Here is an 18,976-nt window from a genome sequence, read left to right as displayed (position 1 = left end):
TTTGATTGTCATGTTTTGTCAATGATCTACACAAAATACTCTAATGTCAAAAGTGGAAGAACAATTCTAACAACCTTGTTAAATTAATGGGAAATAAAACATATGGAACAAGTCAAACTGTCACGTCCTGACCAGTAAAGGGGTTATTTGTTATTATAGTTTGGTCAGGACGTGGCAGGGGGTATTTGTTTTATATGGTTTTGAGTATGTGTTTATGTATTCCGGGGTTTTGGTCATTGTTCTATATTGCATCTTTCTAAGTCTGTTCTAGGGTGTTTAATTCTATGTTTAGGTATTTGGGATTGGGGACTTCAATTGGAGGCAGCTGTGTATCGTTGCCTCTGATTGAAGGTCCTATAATTAGGAGTATGTTTGTTTTGGGGATTGTGGGAGGTTGTTCTTAGCACTGCTGGATTTAGCATGCAAGACTGTTAGTTAGTTCGTTTCTTGTTTATTTAAGTGTTCACTAATAAAAGTTAAGATGAGTACTCGACCCGCTGCGCCTTGGTCCATTTACTACGACGAACGCGACACAAACGTTTGGACACACCTACTCATTTAAGGAATTTTTTTTATTTTTAAGATTTTCTCCATTCTAAAATAATAGTGAAGACATAAACTATGAAATAACACATATGGAATCATGTAGTAACCAAAAAAAAGTGTTAAAATCAAAATATATTTTAGATTCTTCAAAGTAGCCACCTTTGCCTTGATGACCGCTTTGCACACTCTTGGCATTCTCTCAGCAAGCTTCACCTGGAATGCTTTTCCAACAGTCTTGAAGGAGTTCCTACATATGCTGAACACTTGTTGGCTGCTTTACCCTCACTCAATGATGGTCCCACTAAGCACAAACCAGATGGGATGGCATATCGCTGCAGAATGTTTTGGTAGCCATGCTGGTTAACTGTGCCTTGAATTCTAAATAAATCACTGACAGTGAAGCACCCCCACACCTCCTCCTCCATGCTTCACAGTGGGAACCAGATCATCCGTTCACCTACTCTGCATCTCACAAAGACACAGCGGGTGGAACCAAAAATGTTGATGTCCACCGGTCTAATGTCCATTTCTCGTGTTTCTTGGCCCAATCAAGTCTCTTCCTCGTTGGTGTCCTAGTAGTGGTTTCTTTGCAGCAATTCAACCATGAAGGTCTGATTCACAGTCTCCTCTGAACAGCTGATGTTGAGATGTCTGTTACTTGAAGCATTTATTTCGGCTGCAATTTCTGAGGCTGGTAACTCTAATGAACTTATCCTCTGCAGCAGAGGTAACTCCCGGGTCTTCCTTTCCTGTGGCGGTCCTCATGAAAGCCAGTTTCATCATAGCGCTTGACGGTTTTTGTGACTGCACTCAAAGTTCTTGACATTTTCCGGATTAACTGACTTTCATGTCTTAAAGTAATGATGGACTGTCATTTCTCTTTGCTTATTTGGGGCTGTTCTTGCCATAATATGGACTTGGTCTTTTACCAAATAAAGGCTCTCTCTGTATACCAACCCTACCTTGTCACAACACAACTGATTGGCTCAAACGCATTAACAAGAAAAGAAATTGCACAAATTAACTTAAGGCACACCTGTTCATTTAAATTTATTCCAGGTGACTACCTCATGAAGCTGGTTGAGAGAATGCCAAGAATGTGCAAAGCTGTCATCAAGGCAAAAAGGTGGATACTTTGTAGAATCTCAACTATATAATGTATTTTAATTTGATGTATAATGTATTTTAACACTTTTTGGTTACTACATTATTCCATGTGTTATTTAATAGTTGTGATGTCTTCACTATTATTCTATAAATGTAGAAAATAGTAAAAATAAAGAAAAACCCAGAAATGAGTAGGTGTGTCAACTTTTGACTGGTACTGTATATGTTGAGTAGATAAGTATTCAATCCTGAGTCAATACATGCTAGAATCACCTTTGGCCACGATTACAGCAGTGATTCTTTCTGGGTAAGTCTCTAAGTGCTTTGCACATCTGGATTGTACAATATTAGGCTATTATTCTTGAAAAAATTATTCAAGCTCTGGCAAGTTGATCATTGCTAGACAGACATTTAAGACTTGACAGATTTTCATGCTGATTTAAGTAAAAAAAAAATGCAACTCCAGTGTATTTGGCCTTGATTTTTAGGTTATTGTATCGCTGAAAGGTGAATGTCTCCCAGTGTCTGTTGGAATGCAGAATGAAGTTTTCCTCTTGAATTGCCTGTGTTTAGCTCTATTCCATACATTTTTGTTTAAAAAAACTCCCTAGTCCTTGATGATGACAAGCATACTCATAACATGATTGAGCCACCACCACGCTTTAAAATATGAAGAGTGGTACTGAGTGATGTGTTGTGTTTGCCCCAAATATATCGCTTTGTATTCAGGACAAAAAGTGAATTTCTGGCCTCCCGAGTGGCGCAACGGTCTGTCATTGCATTGCACTGCTAGAGGCGTCACTACAGACAAGGGTTCGATCCCGGGCTGTATCACAACCGGCCGTGATCGGGAGTCCCATAGGGAGGCGCACAATTGGCCCAGCGTTGTCCGGGTTAGCGGAGGGTTTGGTCGGGGGAGCTTTACTTGGCTCATCGCGCTCTAGCGGGCCGGGCGGCTGTAGGCTGACCTCGGTCATCAGTTGAACACCGTTTCCTTTGACACATTGGTGCAGCTGGCTTGCGGGTTAAGCGGGCGGATGTTATTAAGCCCGGTTTGACATGGCCATGTTATGGAGGACGCAGTGATGAGACAAAATCGAAATTGGGGAGAAAAAGGGGGTAACATTTTTGGGGGGCGGTATTACTTTAGTGCCTTATTGCAAACAGGATGCATGTTTTGGAATGTTTTTTTTAATTCTGTACATGCTTCCTTTTTTTCACTCTGTCATTCAGGTTAGTATTGTGGAGTAACTACAATGTTGGGTGCCTGTATCTTTGTAGTGTCTGTAGGATGCTACAGGATGTGGCTACCAGAAGCAGAGCAGAGATGCTAGGAGAGCCTAGGCCGTCCTCCTTTGGGATGACATCTCATTATGCTGAATGGGGAACACACGAGTCATTCAGGTTGTCCCACGCCAGCCTGGCCAGGAGCCAGCGCACTTATCTCAATCTAATCCTGCACAATGATGCAGCACAGAGCACCTCTTAATTATGGGCAGAGGCACTCTTCTCTCACAACACAGACAAAAGCGCATGCACACGTGCGCACAAACGCTAATGCACGACACACACAACAACCAGAAACGAACAAACAGATACATCAAAAAACATGCATCTTATTCATCACAAGCGTACAGCATACAGATACAGGACCCTTTGAGCGGAAAATCTGTCAGACAGTGCGAGAGCTGCTGGTACAGCATCTCAAACAGCAAAATGCATAGGCAACGGAAGGCAGGTTTCATCAACACGTCACACACCAATTTGCAATGAGCTGGAGGCAGTATGTATTTTGAAAACATACAGTTTACTTAATTGTTTGAAACCTGAATGTTTTACTACATATTATGGAGGCATGTCTTTACCTTTCTTCAAAGTAGCCTAGCAAAAATCAGACCCATATCCGGAGGGTATTAGCCAAAGGCACAATCCTAGTCATATAAGCAGCCCATGCTACTTGTTGCCTATTAGATCTCCCCCTCTTTCTACATTTCTAGAATATTTTCCTCTGTCACATGTGCTTTAGACAACTGTTTTTTCCCCACTAATTGCATTATGGAACAAACATTTGCACGTAGCCTACTGCCTTGTGTGCATTTCTGCACTTATAAGAAATAATAGTTTATCCACATTTTAAGATAATTATTCTGATCTGTTGCATCAGACTCATTGCTTTTTAATGTTTTTTTTTTATTTAGCCTAGGCCTACTGGTTGTATAAATTTGGGATCTATCGTTCCACAACTGCTGTTTAAAAAAATGAATTACCGTAATCTAAATGTTATTTGTCATTCTGAGCACCGTGGATGGACACCTTAAAAACTGTCGGGGCTAGGGGGCAGTATTTTCACGGCCGGATGAAAAACGTACCCAATTTGAACAGGTTACTACTCTGGCCCAGAAACTAGAATATGCATATTATTAGTAGATTTGGATAGAAAACACTCTGACGTTTCTAAAACTGTTTGAATGGTGTCTGTAAGTATAACAGAACTCATATGTTTGAGGCGTCTACGATGAACAGAGACCGAATGAGAAGGCTGGGAAGTTGGTCACCCAGGGAAGGACATCACTTCATTGGTGCACGTTCACGAGGGAGGAACCTCTGTTCCAAAACATTTTTCAAGACACAGGAACCGTCCGGTTGAAATATTACTGAATCTTCACGTTCTAAAGGCCCTAAAGATTGATGCTATACAACGTTTGACATGTTTGAACGAACGTAAATAGATTTTCTTTTACTTTTCGTCGTCACATTTTCCGCGCGCTTCCTAAATTCGGAGTAGCTGAACTGAACGCGCGAACAACAAGGAGTTTTGGACATAAATTATTAACTTTATCGAACAAAACAACATTTGTTGTGGACCTGGGATTCCTGGAAGTGCCTTCTGATGAAGATTATTAAAGGTAAGTAAATATTTCTAATGCTATTTATGCATTTAGATGACTCCAAAATGGTGGCTATCTGTATTGCGTAGTGTATTTTTCTGAGCACAGTACTGAGATTATTGCAACGTGTGCTTTCCCAGTAAAGTTATTTTGAAATCTGTCAATGCGGTTGCATTCAGGAGATGTTAATCTATAATTCTTTGAATAATAGTTTAAAATTTGATCAACGTTTATGACAAGTATTTTTGTAAATTGTAGTGATGATTCACCGGCAGTTTTGGGGGAAATACATTTTCTGAACGTCACGCCCCGATGTAAAATGCTGTTTTTAGATATAAATATGAACTTGACAGAACAAAAAATGCATGCATTGTCTAACATAATGTCCTAGGAGTGTCATCTGATGAAGATTGTCAAAGGTTAGTGCATCATTTTAGCTGGTTTTCTGCTTTTGGTGACGCCTGTCCTTGCATTGAAAATGGCTGTGTGTATTTTTTTGTCTATGTACTGTCCTAACAATCTAACTTTATGCTTTTGCCGTAAAGCCTTTTTGAAATCGGACAACGTGGTTGGATTAAGGAGATGTTTATCTTTGAAATGGTGTAAAATTGATTGTTTGAGAAATTGAAATGATTAGATTTTTGCTATCTTGTCAAGCAATCCCGTTACCGGGATGAGAACGGGAAGGGGGTCCCCTAGAGGTTCATCAGTTTACTCACCCAATGCATATGGGTCCGGTAAATTTCTCAAATTGTTCAGCGCCACATTTTCCTGCGCCACATTTTCATAACAAAATCCTGGTGTACACATACTACAACCTAGAGACATCAATACAAAAAGCAATGTTTTCAGATACAACAATTCACCAACCTCAGAAGTGGTTGTATTCCAAAATTCGGGGGTATTTCAGAGGTTGTTTGTATCGCCGTACTTGCCTGTGTATGGTTGCAAGTCCGAACCAGGCAAAAAGATGTACCTTCGAGGGAAACCAATGAGGATCAAGGAATTATATCCACACACACGGTCCTAGTAATCACCCCAGACAGGTACCCCAACCAACCACAAACAATGAAAAGCATCCAGATTACGCACCCGGAGGCCACCTGGTCTGTGGATCTCAAAGAGCATGTGCTTGCGTCTCAGATGGTATATGTGCCCATAGTGTTCTAACGCCCTGGACCAGAGCTATAATCTGTCACAAGCTCTGTTCCAGGGCGTAGCTATTAGCTAGCTAGCTCTGGTCCGCACAAGCTCTGGTGCGCACAAGCTCTGGTGCGCACAAGCTCTGGTGCGCACAAGCTCTGGTGCGCACAAGCTCTGGTGCGCACAAGCTCTGGTCCGCACAAGCTCTGGTCCGCAATAATTAGCTCTGATCCAGGGCGTAGCTAGAAGTTAGTGCAGACCAGAGCTAGCTAGCTACACCCTGGAGCAGAGTTAGTGAGGACCAGAGCTAGATAGCTACTAGCTACACCCTGGACCAGAGCTAGATAGCTACTAGCTACACCCTGGACTAGAGCTAGTGTGGACCAGAGCTAGATAGCTGCTAGCTACACCCTGGACCAGAGCTAGTGTGGACCAGAGCTAGATAGCTGCTAGCTATGCCATGGACCAGAGCTAGTGACAGATTAAAGCTCTGGTCCAGGGTGTTGGAGCACTGCATGTGCACATACCAACAGGAGCTTTCATCCATCCCTGCCTGCGACTGCCCTATGGGTAGACTCTACAAGGCAGCCCACTGTCTGTTCACTCCTCTCACAACTCCACCTGGTATACGCACGCACGCGCTGTTTGTGGATGCAAGGAGACTGTTTAGTAACAAACCCCGATAACAGAACTCAAAGCGAAACAATAACAGAACCTGGGTAAACCAATCATGGAAGACAAGGGCCACAATATGAACCATAGGGAAAGGGAGCGATTCATAATACCGTTCATAATGCAACCGGTGCACTAGCAGAGATGTATGTGGCTGGGTTAGAGCATAGTGCACCTAGATCAGACTGGAGAGGTCAGCTACTGCATAAGGCAATGACCTCTGTGGCTCAGCTGACAGGACAAGGAGTGGGGGGACAAAGGCTGACAGATCAGGGTCAAGGGTGAAAAGCAGGGTTCCGGAGGTGCAGTGACTGGGGGTCTAGTAGTGCCCTAACTGGCAGAGACGCCAGGGCCTAGCTGGCATGCCATGCTTCAGGTGCAAAAGACATTCTCTACAGTACGGTATAGTATAATGCAGGGAGCATTCTCCAGTAGTCCACAAAGCAGGAAACACAACACACACAAGTCCAGATCAAACACCACTCACTTAGCGGCCTGCGTGACAACATGACCGTGCTCCCGCAAGCTCTGCCCTGCAAACAAAACACACCAATATCTTGGGATCAATGTCAGCAAACCTGGAATAGGGGGGGAACCAGGGGTGGATAACATGGCAGCTTAACAGCCGCATAGTGCACAAGATACCAATGTTAAAAAATATTTTAAAAACAGTGCATCCTTCTGGTAGATATTATTGATGTAGGGCCAGGAGTTAGTCCTGCTGATGTAGGACCAGGAGTCAGTCCTGAGCACAATGGCCTCCTGGTCGGTTGACAAGGACAGGAAGAAAGTTCTGGCTTCCTTCACATAACCTTCATCTGATCCAGTATGTATGAGTACCAAAGTCCTGACTGCAGGCCTGTACGTCTCCCTCTAGGTTCCACCTGCCATACTTAGCGCCCTACTGTGTTTACAAGGTCCTGGCTGCGTCTGGACGTTGGAGGAGGGGGCTGCTGCAGTACCACAGCAAGCAGAGAGAGGGACGCCTCTGCCAGTAAAAGTTGATGGTCACAGTAAAATCACCGTAAAAACACTATTTCCCTTTTCAGGGCCCTAATAACGCTGCCTCCGTCCAGACCGCACATGAACATGCAGATCGGGCAGACGCCACAGGAGCCCGCCCCACACATTACATCAGGCTTAATGGTGTGTATGATCCTCGTCCCCTCCCCACTCAGTGTCAGGAGCCCTAAAGGAATTACGGTTAAGCGCCGTGGTTTGGACACAGGCGAGAACTCACTTAAATCACCTTAGCATACACTCATATGGGCCTTGGAAGAAGTAGGACAGACCCAGAACCATAAAGCTGAGCTGGGATATAGAGATGGAGGGACAGCAGAAAGAAGAGGAGGGAGAACGGGGGAGGATTTTTTAAAAATTTTTTTAAAGGGAAATTACAAAAAGAGGGGAAAGGAGAGGGAGGTATAAAGAGATATACAGATGGGGGGAAAGCTGAAGGAGGAGGAAGTAGGAAGACATTTAAAAAGAGGGGAGTGTAAGTAGGGCAGAAAGATTACTTTCTGCAGTGCTTTACCATTAGTCAGGAGAGGTAGAAGTTGATCGAGAATTGGGGACGAGACAGAGACCTAAATCTCAAAACTTTGCGTCCCTCAAGCAAACTTCAAGGCCTAACAATACCGACCATATTGATAAATTCTACTAAAAGTCCTCTCACTGTCAACTGCGTTTATTTTCAGCAAACTTAACGGGTAAGTATTTGAATGAACATAACAAGATTCAACAACAGACATAAACTGAACAAGTTCCACAGACATGTGACTAACAGAAATGGAAAAATGTGTCCCTGAACAAAGGGGCGTCAAAATCAAAAGTAACAATCAGTATTTGGTTTAGCCATCAGCTGCATTAAGCATCAGCAGTGCATCTCCTCCTCATGAACTACACCAGATTTGCCAGTTCTTGTTGTGAGATGTTACCCCACTCTTCCACCAAGGCACCTGCAAGTTCCCAGACATTTCTGGGGGGAATGGTCCTACCCCTCACCCTCCAATCCAACAGGTCCCAGACATGCTCAATGGGATTGAGATCCGGGCTCCTCGCTGGCCATGGCAGAACACTGACATTCCTGTCTTGCAGGAAGTCACACAGAAAACGAGCAGTATGGCTGGTGGCATTGTCATGCTGGAGGGTCATGTCAGGATGAGCCTGTAGGAAGGGTACCACATGAGGGAGGAGGATGTCTTCCCTGTAACACACAGCGTTGAGATTGCCTGCAATGACAACAAGCTCAGTCCGATGATGCTGTGACACACCGCCCCAGACCATGATAGACCCTCCACCTCCAAATCGATCCCGCTCCAGAGTACAGGCCTCGGTGTAGCGCTCATTCCTTTGACGATAAACGCGAATCCGACCATCACCCCTGGTGAGACAAAACCGCGACTCGTCAGTGAATAGCACATTTTGCCAGTCCTGTCTGGTCCAGCAACGGTGGGTTTGTGCCCATAGGTGACATTGTTGCCGGTGATGTTTGGTGAGGACCCGCCTTACAACAGGCCTACAAGCCCTCAGTCCAGCCTCTTTCAGCCTATTGCGGACACTGAGCACTGATGGAGGGATTGTGCGTTCCTGGTGTAACTCAGGCAGTTGTTGTTGCCATCCTGTACCTGTCTCGCAGGTGTGATGTTCGGATGTACCGATCCTGTGCAGGTGTTGTTACACGTGGTCTACCACTGCGAGGACGATCAGCTGTCTGTCCTGTCTCCCTGTAGCGCTGTCAGGTGTCTCACAGTACGGACATTGCAATTTATTGCCCTGGCCACATCTGCAGTGCTCATGCCTCCTTGCAGCATGCCTAAGGCACGTTCACGCAGATGAGCAGGGACCCTGGGCATCTTTCTTTTGGTGTTTTTCAGAGTTAGTAGAAAGGCCTTTTTAGTGTCCTACGGTTTCATAACTGTGACCTTAATTGCCTACCGTCTGTAAGCTGTTAGTGTCTTAACGACCGCTTCATTGAACAAGCATGGGAAACAGTGTTTAAACCCTTTACAATGAAGATCTCTGAAGATATTTGGATTTTTACGAATTATCTTTGAAAGACAGGGTCCTGAAAAAGGGACGTTTCTTTTTTTGCTGAGTTTAGATTCATATAGCTTTGATAAAAATGTGTCCCATTCAAGCTTTTGGCCAACATTGTATATAAGAATTTGTTCTTAACTGACTTGCCTTGTTAAATAAACATTAAATACATTTTAAACAGGCAAACTGTGCCTAAAAAACACTTCTAAATCTCTTCATTTACAATTCCCATAGACATCATCTCCCCACTTTTCCTCGGTTTCGATCTCAACTCTCAGTACATATCCATCTTCACGTGGAAAGAGCCAGGCCATTATATACTGAACAAAAATATAAACGCAACAGCTTAAGTGTTGGTCCCATGTTTTATGAGCTGAAATAAAAGATCCCAGAAATGTTCCATACGCACAAAAAGCTCATTTCTCTCAAATTTTGTGTACAAATTTGTTGACATGTTGGTGAGCATTTCTCCTTTTCCTAGAGAATCCATCCACCTGACAGGTGTGGCATATCAAGAAGCTGATTAAACAGCATGATCATTACACAGGTGCACTTTGTGCTGGGGACAATAAAAGGCCACTAAAATGTGCAGTTTTGTCACACAACACAATACCACAGATGTCTCAAGTTGGGGGAACATGCAATTGGCATGCTGACTGCAGGAATATCAACCAGAGCTGCTGCCAGAGAATGAAATGTTCAGTTATCTACCATAAGCCGCCTCCAACGTTGTTTTAGAGAATTTGGCAGAATGTTGAACTGGCATCACAACCACAGACCACGTGTAACCACACAAGCCCAGGACCTCCACATCCGGCTTCTTCACCTGCGGGATAGACTGAGACCAGCCACCGGACAGCTGAGGAAACAGACCTTTTGTGGGGAAAACTCATTCTGATTGGCTGGGTCTAGCGCCACAGTGGGTCGGCCTGTCGCGCAAGTGGGTGGGCCTATGCCTTCCCAGGCCCACCCATGGCTGTGCACCTGCACCCGTCATGTGAAATCCATAGATTAGGGCATAATTCATTTATTTCAATTGACTGATTTCCTTATATTAACTGTAACATAGTAAAATCATTAAAATTATTGAGTTTATTCTTTCGTTCAGTGTAGTTGTCAACACAGTGGCTGTCAATAGCACATCATTATTCCTGACCCTCATTCACAGCTCCCTCTGAAGCTCATGTCCTCAACCCTGGCTCCTTGTTCAAAAGACACAATATGATTGTACCGAGAATAAAACGGCAACAGATATAAACAACAACACAATCAAAACCGAGAAACTGAATGGGGGGGGGTTGTGGGAAGTGCTTTGCAGTGGAAGCCTCTTCTTATACCCCTGGTGCGCTCCCATCTTTCCTGCTGGGATCAGCGATTAGGAAAGCGTAGAACGCTCCACAGGCGCCTCTCGGAATGCTGAAAGTGTTGGGAATGGAGTTCAAGGCCGAGGAGAGATGTGAGAGACCAGCAGGGTGAAGTTTGTTGCCCGAGTTGAAATGGTCGCCATGTACCTTTGCACAGGTGTTTACAGAGCAGTGGAGAGCAGGAGGATTGCATTGCCAGGGCTTGGTGGCCTGCACCCAGCACAGAATCCCCACTGGCATCTGGCTGGCACATGGATGCCAGTCTGCTAAATGTTCATGGAGCCTCTTTAATAAGTGCTGTCATTCCACTAAAAACAGATTTATGACTGCAAGAGGAATCTTCAGGAAGAAAGGCAATACATTTAACATCTTATCTCCCCTATAGAGGGGAACAAAATGTTTGCTTAAGTGTTTTTCCATTTAAATGACTGTCTACAACAGCTTACAGGCAACACTATAAATTCCCGGGCTTTTAGCGGTACCCTTCATCCTTTTAAGTAGCGACAACAGTGACCACAAGGAGACTGGAGAGAGGGGCACAGAGAAAAGAAAGAGAGAGGGAAAAGTGCTGCACATCAAGTACTTTTGATTCCCTATAAAATGTCCCTCTTAAGAATGCTTACTTCTCCAAGGCAATTTAATGCGCAATCTCAATCGATTCAAGCTCCTGAAAAACCTTTCAAATACCCTGTACTTCGAGCTCTTAAGTCTCTGCAGGACATCAAATAGCCTCTCCTTCTGGCAACACATTCGCTCTCTTTTTCTTTCTCCCTCTCTTTCAGTGCTGGAAATCCTTAAATACCATCTGAAGACGCGAGAGGCTTCACACGGCGTCTATTCATTCTGTTGAGTCATTCGACTGCCTTGCTCATGCATTTGCTATCTACACTTGAAGAGCGTATTTTCAAACTCAATTCTTCCTCTCTTCATTGGTTCACCTATGTAGGAACATGCACTTCCGGCTGCATGATGCACTTGGCCCAACAACCTTCCCGGGACTTTGAGAAGTCTTTGCTCCAGAGCCTTGGTTCTTTTGGAGCGGGTGGACAGGACTGATGACCAAAACAGAGTGGACACAGGGCAGTCTCTGGTGGACGGAGAGGGTACAGTGCTTGCTCTGCCTCTCCCTGTAAGCGAATTAGCTCCAATGGAGAGAGGGAGAAAGTGCTCCAAAAAAATAAGACATCCTCCTGAAGTCACACCAGCCTTCGAAATAGTTGACCCACTTGTAGACACACTTTCGATAACTGCCTGTCCTCGATATTGTAACCTATAAAGGTTTGCAGTATATACGCACGGGAGCCTGAAGATGGCAACTCATCTACTGCTGCTACTACTGTTGCTGAGTAAAGTAACCTGTAAAACCTTGGGAGCGGTAAAAAAACGTGGTCATGTGGAACGCTACAGTACATGAGACAGCTGATGTATCGAGACGATACACACGTATCTTCATGACACACCACTTCAACTCCATTACCCCAAGCAAGAAGAGGGAAAACTTCAGAAAAGCAGTCCTTAAGACTTGCGCAATAACATAATATATGCCAGCTTTCTTCATCGGCACGATCTCCAATTCGCCCGTGTTCCTTTCAGCGATGACACTCAAGGCCAAGTATAATGGGGTGATGACACATTTGTGTTGCATTAGGCCCCGAACCAGTGGAGGCAATTACAGGGGGCCATTTGAATGTACATTATGGAAGCACATTAGTAAGAACAGCAAACAAAGACTAGAGAAATTTAATGAGAAAAATATATACACGAGCCTATCTTTGTATGGGCAGAGGAATGCGTCGCCCACTAAAACCCATGTCGGAGTGATAGAAAATTAATGATTGTGATGATGAACCCCACTCTGTGCTTTTTCCACTGCTTAGCTGTAGGGAAACATTGTGTGATGCCAGCCATATAAATGAGTGATAACAGAACCCCTCCACCAAGACCAGCCCATTACAGGCTTAACTAAGTGATTAAGTGACCATTTCGGTCCATATGTGCTTCGCCACACTGTACAGACAAACCTTTTTTGTACGAGTAACTCCGAAATTTTACCTAATCATTAGGCACATGAAATGAAAGAACACAGGAGCACACATAGCCACAGACATTTAGTCAGTCACATCGTGTCGTTTCCATATGTGTTCTTAAAATCTAGTTATGCTGTCATTTCTTTTGCGGTCTCTAAAAAAAAATGACAAAAAGTAAGCCATAGTTAATATCGTGAGGAAAATGTGAACACAACATGTGCTATCTATGTCTGTTGATGTGCACTGTGTGTGTAAAGGAATATGTAGCTTAGTTAAGAACCATATCCATTGTCATTGTGTGCATGCGCAGTAGGGAATGTTTCCAGAGACAACAAGAAAGACGCAAACTCACTATGCTTTTTTTGTTGCCATTATAGAGATGCCTCATTTTTGGCAGTCATCTGTTAAGTCCCGTGTTCCCAAACAGTCCCAACTCCCTCGGCCAGGCAAGCTGAACAGAACACTGGGCCGGACCCATAGCTCTCATAGAATAGACAGCACTTTACAATGGCAGTGAGATACCACTGAGGCTGCTGAATGTCTAAGACATCTCCAAAAGGAAAGACCTATGGGAGGCCATATTCCATTAGAAAAAAGACAGATGCTAAACGGCAGGGGTGCCTCAACAGTTCCATTTGGATCTCTGTTCTAGCAGAGTGATCTGTGGACTCACCTCTGGTCCAGGAGGGTCAGTCTGCGTAGTTCGGTCAGGTTTTTGGCAGGTGGGCTTCAGGGCAGCTTTGGCACTCTCCTGCACGCAGAACACACAGACCAACTTCAGAGACGGTCACTCATACTATGGCCCGGAGTTCTTCCTGGTCAGATCATGCGGTCAGGAACAAGTCCCAGTCTACATTACATCATAGTTAGGGCCAGGAGTTTTGTCCTGACCATGTGACTTGACTATGAAAAATCCCAGGACCTAGTAGTATTACTACTACCTCTTTTTAGTGCATGCGGTTTAAGAACACCACATGCCAAAAAAGCACCACAGAAAATATTCCATTCCATCCAACAAACCCTAAAATCACTGGGGAAGGAACGTTTTTTTGAAAGACATGCAGGGAGGATTTCGTCAGCAAATATTGAACCACGTTACCTCGCAAAGTGCACCAAAAAAATTAAATAATAAATGACAGGGAGTGCTGGCCAATGTGCTGCAAGGTCTTACTTGGGCAAAATGAATGCTTCTCAGGGGACAGATTTAGCAGGTTTGGCTAAGAGCTGCCGTTTCCTTGAAAATACAGCCCTTTCTTGGGGGGCTGCTTACGATTCCTCTGCAAAGCTGCTGGTGAGTGTTACATTCTGTTAATATCAATTCTACCAATTAGGGTTCAGAAATTTGAGGCATATGTCCTGAATTTAAGTGAGGTATGCTGCTGCAGCAGACATGGCTGGTGTGTGCAGCATGCAATCTGCCGGAGAGTGAGTATCGTCACACCAACCGCGCCAGATTTCAAACAGTACGGGGGCTTCCAACATCCCTCGTCTTTGGCTGAGATCCTCAATTCATGAGGAACCTGATTGATTGGGCCATCCTTATCCGAGCTGGGCCAACAACACATTGCTCAGCCTGTGTTTTCCTATGAACCATATGGTAGTCTGAGGAGAAGGAGAGGAGCAATCGGTACCTAGAACCAGAACGTGCAAATACACAGATGTCAAACGGGAACCGACTCTATGGAGCATACTGGCGGTACCAGGCATGTGACATAGAAAAAATGATGTATGAAGCCTCGGGAGCAACGTATCAAATGATACTCTTTCTCAGTGCAATATATCAACTTGACAACAGCTCTACAAACCCTCCCAAAATACTTGACATTCCAGTCTTGCATTTAAAGCATTTTGGGTTTTGATCCGATTCAAACATTCCAAACACGATTTATTTGTTTAACGTTTTTGTAGCTTTCTAAATTTGGTCAAAGCCGATTAAAATTTGCATTCAACAACACTGTACTTTTCCCTTCATATTTCTCTTTAATTTATATTAACGACAGGGAGAGGAGAGAGCAGTGCTGCATGTGATAGGCTGGAGAAAGTCATAAACAAGGAAACAAAATGGGTGGGGGTGGGGGGTGACTACTATTAGAAGAGTCTTCTCAGTGCCCTCTGCTGTTGTCATGGACTCCCCCACTTCACTCGCTCGTCGTCGTCATCATCATCAGCCACACTAGTGGTGAGGAGCTAATATTTTTGGTTCTCCCTGTATGTCAATCTAGCTCCTAACCATGTAATGCATATTATCCACAGTCTGTGTTTGCCTCTCAGAGAAGCCAGTCCAGGACACTCAGAGGAACTTCTACAAGCAGAGACGCTGTCTGTGTGCACCATGCTGAGAGGTGTTCCATACCCAAAAGGAGCTGCTATGTCAATCGGACCAAGTTGTTTCTGTTTTGCACAGACAACTTTTAAAAAGGACAGCACATGTGCATCCCGTATCCCATTTTGTATTTAATTGTACTCTACTGTATCGAAGTAATTCTGAATTTCTAATGGAAGATAACACACAAATTCAATGTTCAGACAGTCTTCTCAAACATTGTGGTACTGCTACAGTAGGTTTCTCACCAGTTCAGCCTGCAGTCGGAAGATCAGCTCATCTTTCTCCCTCAGCTGCAGTAGCAGAACCTCTTCCCTTCCCGGCTCCTGGAAAGAAGTGCAGACAAAGTCACACACACAGTACTTCAGAAAGGGAATAAGTTAGGGGAGGTGAACACTGAGCATTGAGCCACCACAGCACTACCCTAGAGTTGGTGATGGCTAGAATGTGGATTTAGAACACAGACCACTGTATTATGTCACAAGTGAACAGGGAGGCGGAGAGAGGAGTGAAACGTGTGTGGACAGTACATGCAAGGACTCCTCTGGTAAACTTAAGGTGAACTATGACCGAAGCCATTAAAGATAGGGGAGGGAGGCACTTCCAAAGACAGGAGAGGATGGAGCAGGCCCTAGGCAGGAGAGACCATGGCAGCAATGAGGAACCATACACCCAGTCACACAACCAAGATGGCCCACTTCAAAACGCACTGGTCGAGAGAGAGCGAGCAAGAGAGAGTGAGAGTGAAACAAAAGTCCACCAACACGGAGCCAAGATAATGGCATATGGCACGGCTGCAGAAAAACTAGAACAATGTGGCTGTCAGTTACATAAGGCAAGTTGAGGCCAATCAATCTCTGAACCTAGAGCCAACCTCTGCTCTTGCCCAGAACCCCCGGCAGATACTTTGTGCAAAGGTCCTCAACCCTTGCTGCGCTGTCTCAGGCGGCCATGTTGTTTCTGAAATCTGTACCGATTGCTCAATGTGCACTTTGGATGAGTTGCCCTTACTGATGTTCTGCTATAATGAGAGCCCTGGCAGATCCCTTCAACAGAAAGGTAAGCTCAAGGCAGTGGATGGGCAACAACATAATAAGACCATTAGTCTGTTACCAAACTATCATACCATGTGTTCTAAGTAACCCCATGTTGCAAACTTGAATTGGCTTAGTGCCTTCTGCTGCTTTATGCCCGTTATTTATTTTCTTTGGGTTTCTCACACAACCTCAAACGTCTCTGTCAGTCACTGTTACTGCGATATCCTTAACAGTTTGTTTCTTTCTGAAATAGACCTTGCTATGACATGTTCAAACTAAATGTCAATATTATTAGTCAGATAATGCCATGAAAGCCTGTGTTTCTGTCCCCCTTAGGTGGGGTCACGTCCCGAGGAGGTCACAGAGTAAACAAGGAAATGAAACATCCTCTAAACCGTCGCCTGAGGGGAATCCTTAATTCTGTCTCCATTAGAGATGTTCAAAGAGAGGCACTTTATCTCTACATTACCATAGCTAGGACCTCTGGGGGGTGGGGGGGGGGGTGAGAGAGGGAGAGTGAGAGAGGGTCCCAGTCCCACACTCGCAGGGGAGCACAGCAGCACCCTACCCTCCGTCACCCCTATGAATAAACAGAACAATAAGTATGCAACATCTCTCCGTCCTCACAATTATCCTGACCACCCAAGGTTAACAGAGTTGGGCTCAACGTCTATCAGGGTTGAAATATTTTCATCAGCGATCCATTGAGGAAAATTGTAATTTCAATTTACTTCCTGAATTGACTGAATTAAACAAGAATTGACCCAACCCTGGTCTATATAGTGACCCTATCCTTTTTCCTCATGGAGGGTTGAATGTTTACAGCACATGTGGCAGGGCCATGACAAGAAACAGCAGTTGGCGCACACACACACACACACACACACACACCTTAGGAGCATCTCAAGGAGACAGGCAGGCTGCCAAAGTTTTCTAAAAGTTCAGGTTTATCTGCAGGCTCATCTGGCCTCTGGACAGACTGTGACAAAGTGCTGCCTGTCCTGGCACCTGTTTGTACAGAGACAACACAAAAGTGTAGTGTTTGGGGAAAAGGTTATGCGGAACACATCAGGCAATTGATGAGCTTGGCATTTCAATGAGATCGCCTCCACCCGAGGAGGAGCGGTGGAAAAAAAGCTGTGCTCTCCACGGGAGCCGCTTTCCGAGGGCGCTAATTATAAAAAAGGCAGGGATAACAAATGTTCCCTAAAGGAAGTTTTTACTCAAAGTAGGACAAGGAGTGACACAGTTTCGTCTCAGGTGGGTTTGCGGGGCTTTATTTTTAAACTGATTTTTCTGGAACGTCAGGACGAGACCCATCCGTCTCCCCTGTCATCCAACACAACGTCAGATGCATGGGCTACTATTCTCAGCTCCCTCCCCCTCCCTCTCCATACGAAGGTAGGAACGGACCAGAGCGTCACACAGCGCTCTGCCTGTGCAGTGTTACTGCTCCTGCTGGTGCCATAGTTCCATGTAGGTCAGTAAGGAGGACACACACACACAGAGAGATGACACACACACAGACCTAATTTCCACTCCTGTGCTCTCCGCCCCAAAAGCGCAACAAAACCTCTGCCGCCCCGCCACCAAACTAAATCCCCTTTCCTCAGAAACCCTGACAAAAGCCCATTTGATAAACCTCCCCTGCCACCCCAAGACTTTCCCAAAGGGATTAATGAGATCATCTCATTGAGATCAAATTCCACTGAGAAAGACTCAGCCCCATCAAGTTTCTGTGGCACTTTAAGAAGCAGAAGGACTGGAAAATGTTCCTGGGCATGCTGAAAGAAAGCAGGCATGAAAGAAGATATAACTCACAAACAAATCACTTTTAAAGAACTCTGCAGGTGGTAGAAAACACTTCTAAATGTGTTGAGGCTTGAAAAAGCTTTAAAGGTACATTATACAGCATGGCATAGATAGGTACCGGTTGTGGTTGAGCCTTGCAAAAGTGAGTTGTTAGCTGTAAAAACAGTTACCTTTAGGGGCAGTGACTTCTCACTACAGGGGCTGATGGGGAGAGAATGGAGGCTGCTTGCAGGACTTGTGTCAGTGCTCTGAGGAGGGAGAGAGGTGGTGACATTTAGAAAGAAACTGAAAAAAAAACGTCAATAACATGAACACATTAAAAAACTGTTACAATCACAATTTCGAAATGTTACCATATTATTTTGAGGTGAGAGGATAAAATATGTCACAAGAGATAGGAATGTGACTAAATATACAGCAATGGGTAGTTGAAACATGAGCTCTTAAAATAACTTTAAATTTGCTGTCTTCTTGCCATTTACAGTGACATCAAGACCATTGTACAGTGACTATTCTGTCACATGTAGGTTCAGTTGGACACTTATCTGGTAACATACCTCAATACATAGAATGTCCAAACTGGGTAATAATCTTCATATATTATGTGTTTGGATGTCCCCTTTCAGAGAAGCAGTCCTACGTACACTTAAAGGTGCAATGAAGTCAGACTAGTCCGGCCCGATTGTGTCAACTTTCATCAATGTGTATCCCACATGCAGGTTTAAGGTCAACATTTTTCTACAGGCTTGCGTGGAAATGTCGGAAGAATTAAATAAGGTTCAATTTCGGCATGGCACTGCCTGAAAGCATTCATAGTAATGGCTTTCCTCCTTATTTGAGGTGCCCGAGCTCAGTGACCAGAGATGATAAATTAATAACATGGCCCTCAGCCCCACTTCGATAGAGTATTTAATCATCATATTCAAATTAGGAAATGTAATGCTTCAAATAACTAAAGGCTTTTTAACCCCTTTAAACTTGGCTTTCATAGGTATTAGGAGCCTCTGAAAAGCATGCG

The 18,976-nt window shown here is 44.4% G+C and overlaps 1 protein-coding gene across 6 annotated transcripts in view; it reads right to left on the bottom strand.

Moving 5' to 3' along the window:
• The window catches only part of ccser1 (coiled-coil serine-rich protein 1), a 109,532-nt gene that overhangs the window by 54,574 nt on the left and 35,982 nt on the right, over positions 1–18,976 (bottom strand). For all 6 annotated transcript variants that reach the window (XM_045704294.1, XM_014160935.2, XM_045704297.1 and 3 more), the window contains 3 exons: positions 18,129–18,206; positions 15,358–15,435; positions 13,460–13,537 (listed from right to left, as the gene is read on the bottom strand). In XM_045704294.1, the coding sequence (XP_045560250.1) occupies positions 13,460–13,537; positions 15,358–15,435; positions 18,129–18,206 (234 nt within the window). The remainder of the gene's footprint in view (positions 1–13,459; positions 13,538–15,357; positions 15,436–18,128; positions 18,207–18,976) is intronic.

The sequence above is a fragment of the Salmo salar genome, chromosome ssa20, assembly GCF_905237065.1.
Source record: "Salmo salar chromosome ssa20, Ssal_v3.1, whole genome shotgun sequence".
Lineage (NCBI taxonomy): Eukaryota > Metazoa > Chordata > Actinopteri > Salmoniformes > Salmonidae > Salmo > Salmo salar.
The sequence above is the reverse complement of the archived record's forward strand: the minus strand, read 5'-3'. Positions and strand labels throughout refer to the sequence as shown.